The sequence below is a fragment of the Ptychodera flava genome, chromosome 16 (assembly GCF_041260155.1).
Source record: "Ptychodera flava strain L36383 chromosome 16, AS_Pfla_20210202, whole genome shotgun sequence".
In the NCBI taxonomy this organism is placed as follows: domain Eukaryota; kingdom Metazoa; phylum Hemichordata; class Enteropneusta; family Ptychoderidae; genus Ptychodera; species Ptychodera flava.
The window spans coordinates 38407379-38419419 of NC_091943.1; the positions used below are offsets into that span (position 1 = coordinate 38407379).

At 37.2% G+C, this 12041-nt stretch overlaps 1 protein-coding gene across 7 annotated transcripts in view; it reads left to right on the forward strand.

Moving 5' to 3' along the window:
- The window catches only part of LOC139114793 (coiled-coil domain-containing protein AGAP005037-like), a 77295-nt gene that overhangs the window by 18147 nt on the left and 47107 nt on the right, over positions 1–12041 (forward strand). For 6 of the 7 annotated variants that reach the window (XM_070676719.1, XM_070676725.1, XM_070676722.1 and 3 more), the window contains exons 6-14: positions 137–537; positions 3254–3635; positions 4714–4813; positions 5933–6041; positions 6474–6500; positions 7103–7239; positions 8769–8935; positions 10813–10943; positions 11902–11977. In XM_070676719.1, the coding sequence (XP_070532820.1) occupies positions 137–537; positions 3254–3635; positions 4714–4813; positions 5933–6041; positions 6474–6500; positions 7103–7239; positions 8769–8935; positions 10813–10943; positions 11902–11977 (1530 nt within the window). The remainder of the gene's footprint in view (positions 1–136; positions 538–3253; positions 3636–4713; positions 4814–5932; positions 6042–6473; positions 6501–7102; positions 7240–8768; positions 8936–10812; positions 10944–11901; positions 11978–12041) is intronic. The other variant, XM_070676723.1, reaches the window with a different exon arrangement.

A 12041-nucleotide genomic window follows, 5' to 3' on the forward strand; every position in this document is an offset into this window, starting at 1 on the left:
AATATTATTGATGTGTTTTTTGGCTTATTATGATTATTATTAGCAAGATATTGAAGATGCAATTTTATAATATTGCCATCTATACCATTGCTTTGTCTGTTTTAATCAAGAAAATCTGTATTCCATATTTTTATAGGGAAGTGAAGGACAGAAGTATTGTTAGGTTGGTATCAGAAAGGACAGCAACATCAGAATCCAATGTGAAAGGTTCCATGCTTTCGTCTTCAAGACCAGCGACCAGTTACTACTCAGAACCTGAGTATGGTGATGGCACAAATATGAGACAACATAAACATGCAACTATCACTAGCACAACAACAACTGTCAGACAACAACAAAGACCAACAACACCACAGAAACAACAACAACAACAACATCAACAAGAACCTTCCAGTGCTGTTTACATGTACAAGACAGAGAGAGTGGCATCACCAACATTACATAACAGTCAGACCAGGGGAAGTATAGTCATTGATAATTCCACCATACCAAAAAGAACGCCACAGGTATACAACGATTACGCTGAAAGAAGTAGAAGTAAGTAGACATGATCAGTATCGCTGAGTGAATTATATCTCAATGATAACATTACTCAGACATTAGAACTGATTTACTTTAAACTTTGTGTGAGAATAATACACTATGATATACATATGCACATAAATGTATATTTACATACAATCCAATATGGCTGTTCGGTAATCATTTTGTTTCTTCTTCCACATCAAGAGATATTATTCAGACATGCCTAGACTGATTTATTTAAAATTTGGTACAAGAACAACAGACAATAAGCAATATATACATGCCACTTTATTTTGCGAAGGAATCCTTTGTGATATCTGCTTTCAAATTTATTTGCCTTCTGTCTTCAATGTTCAATTATTTTAATTTCTGTTACTTGTAACCAATTACATTCATCATTTTTCCCCTAAAGAACATTCTCGCGAGCCAGAGCAATAATTTCCGCTCTGCTGACCTACGCAAAAATCAAGCTCTGGCAGATTACGCCGGGAAACTGCGGAAGTATGAATGGGGGTTAATTAATTATTCATGAGAACATATCATCAGAATTAGCCAATCACGAATCCGTTTTACAAAGTCATGTCGGGTCGTAAGCTCCTCATTGTCTGTGTGTACACAATCGAGCTTTCAGGGCCTGAGATCCTCTGGTTCCGTTGCATCTCTTCCGATATATGTTGCATTAAATCCGACAGCTTTCAAAATTTTGACAGTTTTTCTGTCATGATCGAGAGCAACGGCGACACCATGTGAATACTATGGCTTCGGTATGTACACGGCCAGCAACGAACCCGGCCCGGTCCCACTGCAAGGTGCTCGTCCCCGTACACTCAGTGGACTATTTTCGGACGATCTCAGTTCGGACATTAAAGACATGCTGTTCGTTGTACTCACTTCGCTCCGTATTGATAGCGTTTTACAAGTCATGATACCGCATATTAAGTCAGGTGACGCTGCTGTCCCGTTTTGAATAGTTAGTTTTTCGGTAGAAGCTATTTCGGGCTATAAAACTTCGCTAAGTTAACACACCTTACGATACAACATGGTGTCGAAAGCAACACACAGACAGCCCATGTCCGATGTAAGTACCATACACGTCGAAATATAGTTGCGTCGTCCATGGATTGAACGTAACTAATTTATCACAAAATTTTTACAAACAGTTTTCTAAACACATCGAAATTGAAAATCGAGGGTTTGAAGTTTCAAAATATCAATATTTAGCCCCTATAATCACATTCCAAATACGACGTCCGATTACTGCGATAGCAGTCCGATTACTACGCACTCACTATGGTGTCAACAATTAACAATTTGGCAACTTTGACCCCCTAAATACCACTTCCGTCCTGTTAACACTTTTAGGATAAACACAATAAAGTTTCAAAGGGTATGGTAATAAGATTTCGTACTGCTGCTCGTCATTTGTGAAACGGCTTTGGGCGAAATTCACAATACCCTGTCCGAAAATTGTCACCAGGTCACACTGAGCGAGTGTACGCATATATGTGGTCGCACCCGGCTGAACTGCAAACCAATGGAACAAACTAAACCTCTCTTGGTTTGATTCCGTTGTTAGCGTAACTTTTGTGATGAATTAATGAAACATAATCGGACTTGAACAACTACGCAATTTTCCGAGATCTGTGATTTCGGCAGTGTTGAGACGATCGGGAGCCTAGCGTACATTTGTGATTTGTATCGCGGAGCACCAGCTCGAATGAAAGGGCCCAATATACCATTCATACGTTTCTAGCTCCATGTATACCCACAGCACGATAAGAAAGCTTTCAGTGTGAACCTAAATGAAGAGATCGATACATAAACGTTTATACATAACTTGTGGTAAAGTAAATTTATGATCAATAGTTTTGACCAACGGGTTTTACACAGCGGTGTTGTTCTACGCCTGGGTCGGACACTGTGCACAGCGAGGCATGGGGCCAGCTGCTCCAGTTATGCGATACCCTTCGATATAACGCTCGTGAAACACGATGGGCCGGGACGGCCTGCCATGCCTGGTAGCATACAGACTTGCCACCGCTGGTCCTCGTGCAAAGAAACCCATCTTTTCCTTGTAAAATAATTATCAATGGCGTCTTTTTGGTGTGAATAGAGCAGTTGAATCCAAAAACATTAAACATTTACACATTGCGCGCTCTTCGTCGACAGTGAGCGCTGTGTGGTGGTGAGCACCAAGATCAGCCCAAGTCGTTGTGTATTGCTCATTACAATAATTTATGCGCGTTTATGAGACCTACTTTCTGATTGGCTCCGTTCAGCCAGCGCTGGAAACCAGCGATAGATCCGCGAATCTCTGCGTAATCAACCACGGTCTCTTGACGGGTAGCGCTGAGCTGTTGCCGTAAAGAGGCGCGTGGTTTACGACGATGCTAAAGAACAACAGAGCTATATTACTGCCAGTTCAACTGTTAAAGTGCTAGATACATTCAGATGCAATATCACATGTACACAGTCTTTCACTAAATTGTAATGGTTATCTGTGAAATATTTGTAGTAGTGTCATAACATACAAACAGCCATGACATAGAGCCTCAAAAAACAATTTTCACAGGACATCCTCTAATTTTTGTGATCTCATCATTCAGTTCACAATGGTAGTATTTTATGTATTGCTAAATATGAAAGAATATCTGATATCAGTGTGTGGTTAGTCTCCTTATCTTCATGGCAAAATTTAAAAGAAGTTTTATTTTATCCTTTTATGTAGCAATGAAGTCAGCTACCCTTCCATCTAGCCATAGACTCAGTGATACTGACAGACTACAGGAACCACTACAGAGGAAGCAAGTATATTCACCAGTGAGACAGGTTGCATCAAGTCCAGCACATAAACCTAAAGTAACAGCCACTGAGGTACCATCAAGCCCAGGTCAAAGGCCGTTGTCTGCACCCTCACCGATTGGATCTTCAACTCCACAGAGGATAGAGTACACAACAGCACATGGAATTACTCCGACCAATCCGGAGTATTTAGTCAGATCATTGCCTTTGTTGAACAATGGTAGCATAAGTGACAGTGAAACTTTACGAGTTCATCAACAGTCCCTGTCAGGAAGATCAACACCAGCGATGAGTGACAGTGATGCTGGGTAAGATACGATAGTTGATATAGATTATAATTAATGTCTTTACATTTAAGCCACATTTGAATCCAATAATGCAGAATAATTAAATCTAATCCTGTACATCTATCTCCTGTCAGGGCATTGAACATTCGTATTAAAAATTTGAAGTAGTGGTTCTAGCAGTTTTCATGCTCATTTGTCTGTCGGCTTATCCATCCATATACAGCTGTCAGTTGCACATATCACAACAAACAATTAAAGCTGGTATAAGGTGGATCATATAGAAGTTATATGTGTGTCAGTTTTTAGCTCATATTTGGTTTTGTATATAAATACCAAAAAGAGCTTATATGATGAGTCAAAAAACCCTAGATACATGTATTGATTTTCATTTTCACATCTATGACAGCTACTATTTGGAAACACCACCACAGTAATAAATCAGAGTTAATGTTTCTCTTGTTGGCACAGAGCCAACTTCCTCTCTTCCCATGCAAGAATTTAACAGCATGATCTTGCAGTAGGGCCACAGACTGAAAGCCATTTTGTCTCCATACATGTGTATAATGTAGCTATTTGGATTGGTTGGCATCTGTTGTCTGTTAATGTTCACATTTGAGTAGAACTTGTCGGAAGACAAGGCAATGTTATCCCTGCAGATCATATGGCAAATCAAAAGTCAAACACACAGATATACCGATGATGTATGAACATTTGAAAGAAATATAATGCAGAGTCAACAATTGTGAAACAGTGAAATGAGACAGATTTGTAAAGCATAAAAGATCAAAGATAAGTTAGCTTACAGTAGAGAAAGACAGATGTGAAACAACAGCTAATTAGCGAAAAATCACATGGACAGAAAGCTTTTATTTAGAGGTTGCATAATCACTTTTTGATATTCCTTTCTCACTTTAAAGATATTAATTTCTTACAGCAATACAGAAAACAGGAGATTATTGTGCATCTTTGTCAACAGTTGTCTCTAAACTTTAACATTGTACCATTAACTCAGTAATAGTAATTTTCATTTTTAATACAAAAGACTGTTTTCATCCAAAAAGCCATCTTGATGTGAAAGTCTTTGATTTCTTTCTTTCAGATACCGTATGTCAATGATGGAACAGCAGATTGCAAATCTGGCTGGTTTAGTCCACACAGCCTTGGTCAAACGGCCTCAGAGACCACCTCAAGATGATCATGTAAGAAATATTTCATCTCACATCTTTTCAATTCTGGTTTTCTGTGTACGTTTTGATAACTTTCCCTTAATTGTTATGAGCTTCCACTGTCAACAACACATTTGACTTTTGTTAGGTTTTCCATAGATTGTGGATGGATGCAAAGGGACTCATAATTAAAACATTTCATTTTGAACAGCAAGTACGTTTAGGTTTTACCTCTCAATCCACCATACACATGATGAACCAACATGCTGTTTCCAATTCTTATTGTTTATGACACTTTTGTGACGTAAGAAAAAGCATAATGTCTCCTAAAGAATGGTACAATTTGAGATATTGCAAGACTCTTACTGTGTACCAATCACCTGATCCAAACATGATTATTTATAGATAATCATGGATACAGCTGCAAGGGAAGTTCTGTGGATTTTTTGCCATCTGGCTGTTATTGCACTGGTGATCATGACAATGACCTCGTAATGTCTATATTTGGGACTATTTTCTTTCAATCAAAAGTAGTGTATTTATGGCTTTCATAGTTTGGTAGGTTCCCACAGAAGACTTGATTTTGATGGGAAATTTATTTAAAAATTTGCAAATGTAAATGTTTTAGACAGTTTTGTCATTTTTGGCAAAGCATATGTTTGCAAAATGCTAGTCCTAAAGTCTTTCAATTTTAATACTTCGCAGGTTTCTAAGGCTGACTGCTTTCTGTTTTGATGCAAATCAGTACTTTCTGATTTTAAGTAAAAAAAGTCAATAAATACCTGTTTCAGTCATTGCCATAAATGATTTCAGATGCCACGTACTTGTACAGTTCCAGAAAAAAATCTTATTGAAGTCTTTTGTCATCACCTTAGTCATATCATACAGGGAAGGTATTACTTTGCTTGGCCATGGATATGTCACTGATTAGTCAAGATGTTTGTCAGATTGTCCAAAAGTTGGAAAATTATGGTCGTCCAGATGTTCTTAACATGTTTTTTGACCAAACTACTAGTGGTTCAAGAATCAGCTCAATACTTTTGCGCATCAGGATGCTTAGAATCTCAAACTTTAAACTAGGATTTGTAATAAAAATACATATTAAATGTGAATCAAATGGTAAGACAGTGTCATTGATATGGTTGTTTTCAGTCAAGCTGTTCTAGTCAGGAAGATTTGGTCAATCTCAGTGAAGAGATTTTACGAACAACCAAACGTAACAGTTTGGCATTGTCAGAGAGTTCAAAGTCTGCCAGGAGCGGTGAGTTATCACGTCATTTTCTACACTTTACACTTATCAGAAGCTCATTAGAGGACTTAACACAACGACAGCCACGTTTCCCCATACATGTACAAACTATTACACCCAATTCAACTCTAACCATTTAAATACTAGCATACCAAAGCAGGTGTATAACACCAACACAGGATCCAATCAAAGCATCTTTGCTAATCCAATTTATTTATCATGAACTCAAACCTAATACCTCTACAAAATCATCAACTTTATGTTACAGTTTGAGGTTTCTTTGTTGCATGACATGTCACTGCTATCAATGTTGAAATACAAAGACATTGTCTGGGACTGCATGTGTTCTGTTGTATGTGAATATCTTTCTAACTATGCCTGACTCACTAATGGACTCTGTATACTTACTGCTTTATTTGCATGCTATTTGGGTTTGGAAATCAGGAGTTATAACTGAATCTACTGTCAAAGGTAAGACATTGGTTTCTGGTAACCAACCAATGCTTCCTCTTAAAACATGTCACTTTGTCTGTCTTATATTCTCTGCATCAAAACACAGTGATTAACTCAAACATTTTTGATTCTGTACCATACAGTATCACAATAATAACTGCACATTGGAGGAAATTTTTATTAAACATCAATAGAACTGATATGAAAGAAGCATGTGACTTTCTGATAAATTTCTGTCATTTTTGAAAAATGAAAATTTGTGAAAATACAATACCTGGCCTTACTCTGTGCCTTAATGTATACCAGATATGCAAAGAATATTGCTATTGTTTTCTGTAACTATGTATCTGGACCCTGCTTTCTGAATTTTTTGTTTTCAAATCAATGATTTGCTAAAAACAAAAACCTTAAGTATGTGGTCATGGAATCATAGACTGTTGAAAGGGTTATTTTATCATGTTGTGCTTTGCAAAATGTTGGTCATCTAGCAAAAACAGTGTACCATTATCACTGCAATAATTTGACTGCGCTAATAATTTGACCACCCACTATTATTTAGAAATGGATATCTTGTTGAAATATCTTTTTATCATAAGTCCTGTTAACTTTTATTTCTAAAGATGATAGTTCAACGACTCCACAAGCATACTCTCCAGTGAGAAGCGTAGAAATACGATATGCTGCACAGACAATGAACACAACGTGTAAACATTTGCGAGAGGACTTGAAGCAGATCAGAAAATTACATTTACAGCAGGTGTGTAAATCTTTTATTTTCTATTCAACTATTATCCGCAATTTCAATGTGTATGCGATACATTCAAAATAATAAGCATTTTCTATGAGATAACATCAATGAGACTTGACAGTGTTATGTTTTGTTCACAATAGGGCTCCTACTGAAAATGAAATTCTCTTTTGTCACATCCAAATGAAGGTTGCAAAAGCCATGACTGTTGCTAGACAGCAATTGAATTATTGTTGCTTTTGGTAAAACTAACAGTGGAGCTAGATTGGCCGTTATGTCATTTGTTGTTTGATAACATGATAATGTTTATCAGCGGAGTTCAGTGTAGCATTGGCTGACCACTTTAGTAGTTATCAGCACATTGGTAGTCACTACCACATTGGTACATTGGTAGTCACTACCACATCGGTAGTCACTACCACATTGGTAGTCACTACATTGGTAGTTATCAGCACATCGGTAGTCACTACATTGGTAGTTATCAGCACATTGGTAGTCACTACATTGGTAGTTATCAGCACATTGGTAGTCACTACATTGGTAGTTATCAGCACATTGGTAGTCACTACCACATTGGTAGTCACTACCACATTGGTACATTGGTAGTCACTACCACATTGGTACATTGGTAGTCACTACCACATTGGTACATTGGTAGTCTTCAACACATTGGTAGTCACTACCACATTGGTACATTGGTAGTCACTACCACATTGGTACATTGGTAGTCACTACCACATTGGTAGTCACTGCTACATTGGTACATTGGTAGTCACTACCACGTCTATACATTGGTAGTCACTACCACATTGATACATTGGTAGTCACTACCACATTGGTACATTGGTAGTCACTACCACATTGGTAGTCACTGCCACATTGGTACATTGGTAGTCACTACCACATTGGTAGTCACTACCGCATTGGTACATTGGTAGTCACTACCACGTCTGTACATTGGTAGTCACTACCACATTGGTACATTGGTAGTCACTTACACATTGGTACATTGGTAGTCACTACCACATTGGTACGTTGGTAGTCACTACCACAGTGGTACATTGGTAGTCACTACCACAGTGGTACATTGGTAGTCACTACCACAGTGGTACATTGGTAGTCACTACCACATTGGTACATTGGTAGTCACTACCACAGTGGTACATTGGTAGTCACTACCACAGTGGTACATTGGTATCACTACCACATTGGTACGTTGATAGTCTTCAACACATGGGTAGTCACTGCCACATTGGTAGCTACACATATAGTGGGTTACATCAACTGTTTTGTGTTACATCATAGACAGTAATCATGAAGTGGAATGCCACTGTAAATACTCTGTGTAAATCATAATCTCAAACCTCAAGTCATAGTTGAACGGGAAAACATGAGGTGGATTTTGATTAGATAGGGGTATTTGCGCAATCATGCGTCCTGGATAAATCACTTGTACATTGGTAGTTATTAGCACATTGGTAGTTATCAGCACATTGGTGTTCTTCAGCACATTTAATCTTTATCTTCATTGATTTCAGACACAGCAGTCAAGGGACATGCTTCGTGATGCTTTTCAAAGCTTACAGTTTGTGTTACAATCAAACCCATCCATTAACCAACATCCTGTTCGAGCTCATCGAGCAAAACTTCATCAAGAGTTTTTACATTATGTACAACAGAATCAAAAAATTGACAACAATTTAAGGTAAGTTAGAGACATGAGAGCAGAGTTATTTCAAAAGTAAGAAATTTGACATAAAGGTATGCCAAGCAGGCCTACGTCCCACATTTTTCACGTGCATATATATCCTTAAATGATTTGTTCATCCAATGAATAACTAAATATCTACTGATGTTTAAAGTAAAATAGTGATGCTTTTACTCTTCATGTTTTTTTGTGCAAAAAGTTTATTTCATTGCAGTGTTTAAAATTGTTCAATGTGAAAACACCAGGCACATTATTCGCTGGCTATGCAGTGTAAACTGCCCCGCCTTGATTTCAAGCTTGGTATTACCTGACTCAGCCAGCTGGTGTAGCCAACAAGGAGCAGTTATTATATATTTTGGGAACATTTTTGCAATTTATTGATTGTTTACATATTCTCTGCCCTCAGTGGTTTTATTTTGGTTTGTTTATGCCTTGGAAATTTAAAGGCCTGTCAGTAAAGATAACCAAATCGAATGCATTTCAGGTTTTACAATCACGTATACTCAGACATGGTGAATACACTTATTTCAGTTAATTATGACCTACATTCAGATGACATCATCCAAAATGACGTCGCAGTATTCATGAAAATATGTTGTAAAGCTAGAAACTTGAAAATGACAAATTTTCATAATTTTGACAACAACCATGATTTTTCTATTATATATTGCTATACTGCCTCACAGCCTTCATTGTCCTTGTTCTGTTGAGCATTTCCTTGGAACATTCTTGTATTAAATTGTAGTCTGTGCAAGTAAACACAACATTAATGCCGCTTCATTCGTAAGGATAAGACAGTTATATGGAAGTATAAACGAAACTTTTCCATTCGCAAGTCGATGACCTGTATTGCAGAAATCTGCTGCTGTGTCATGTGAAAATTTTACTTGTTGTTGTTCTGACCTTCTGGTGCTGGAAAATGACTCATGAGGACAAGCTAAAGCTATGTCATAAGACTTCTGTGAACAGCTGGTTTTATTGCTCAGTCGTATAGATGTGACATTTTTTAGATTGTTGTGTGTCCAACAACAACTGGTTTGAATGTGAAATGGTCCATTGCTTATCAGAATTAACTGAAAGGTCACATAATGGAAAGTGATACGTATGAACATTGCTATGCCGTAACCCACTCATTACATCTGCCCCTGATTTATGTAAATTTTAATCATGTCAATAGGCACAAGACCACTATTTCCCATAGGCCACCACAGTAGCGTTGAGCTCGATTTTCCTATTTTAAAATATTCAGCGGCACGAATCCTCTTAACAGGTGTTAGGTCAATGTAAGCTTGACTACTGATGAATTTTTCGTGTGGGCAAGTCCACGGAAATTTTGAGATAGCGATGAAAATAGCGCCCTCAGTGGTGTTTTTGACAAAATTCAGGCTTATTGTTATGATTTCTATGGCCCCTAGAACTCCTCATATTACCACCGAATGCTTCAGCCATTATTCACAACAGTCTGCATTTTGATTCAGGCAGAAAAATATCTTTACAAAAATTCTTGACATTAAAGTTCAAACTAAACAAGCATCCATGCAGGCAGGTATCAAAACTTCAAGGTCTGCACTATTTTTCTTCCAATCTATCTTCGTGGGTAACGAACCCGGAAGTGAATAAGTGATCTTGTGCCAATAGACTCATTAAGTGAATTTGTACAACAGTTAGTAGAAATTTAGTTTTTTGTGATAATATCAAATGCTCCAATCAACCAACTGCAGAGTCATTGCCATTTCATTAATCTGAAGCTCATTTTGAAATAACCTTGATTCTGAAATCTGATGTTATCAAACTGCACATACATGTATGTACTACAGATCACTAACTGGTGTTCTTCATTGTCCTAAGATGTTTTTGGATTTTTGACTTTACAGCAAATTAGAAGTTGCCATTGAGGAAATGAGAGAGAATGTCATCAACAAACGTTGTCAGGTGAATGTCCAGGATTTAGAAGGGTTGGCACAGTCATTGGGAAATGTTAGCAAAATGTTAGCAGAACAAAAAGGTAAATATACCTTCAAATAGGAGTGTTTAGCCACTGCAAATAGAAAGTCTTGTAGCACAGCATACAGAACTGTAAAATTGATAATTATTCCAGTAGATTCTACACCGTGAAGTTGACAATCAATATCCTGAGAGGTTGAATTACATCTGGTCTCCAGGTCACTAACTGTGCTATAGATATTTCAAGTACCTGCATCAACAACAGTGATCAACAGTTTAGAAAACTAGTTGATACAGAGGGGACTATATGTCATCCACTGTGATTTGTTCTCACCTTGCTGTATGCATAAAACCATTTAGATTTTTGAACCCATTGATATGAGGAGAGTTTCACTGTCCACGGATCATACCAGGGTGATGTCACTGTATTCACAAGACTATTAAAGTCACAAATTACCAGTCTACCACCAATTATCAAACTTTTGGCCTTTGGGTTAATTGGCTTTATTCTTTGTTATTGTTTGTATACCAACTGCTCTTCTTATAGCTTTGTAAGTTTTGTAGGTCCTAAGAGATAATTATTTTGATTTTGCAAATTATATTTGCTTTGTTTGATAAATTTTCAAGGTATATTTTATCATTTTTGGTCAAAGCATCTTTTCCTCTGAATTTTTTCAGCATACATTTTCTCATCGTCTTTAGTCAACTTTCTTTTGATATTTTAATTCTTATATTAGCGTCACGGTAAATTTCTGATGACTGTAACAAGGAAAAATGAGATAATTCTCATTTGTTTCAGAGAAAAACAATTTATATCAGTGTGGAGCTATACCAACCACTAGGTTGTTATAAGTGTAAATCCGAGATTGTCTTATTTTATTGTGTAAACAGTATCATAAATATACTGTCCCCATCCTATAGTGACATCTGATGTTACATGTTGATGTGTGAATGTACTGCTGTAATGCCATATTTTTGAATTTGTTACTGTTAACTATTGTTCATTTGTTTTTACACAGTGTCGTTTCCAATATTGCATGACAACATGAAGAAAGTTATGGCAGGTGAAATGGAAGTTGTTGTACAGGAAGAAAGGTATGGTGACATTGATGTCACAATTTAAATGACTAACAACGTGTCCATCAGCTGATCATGGCTC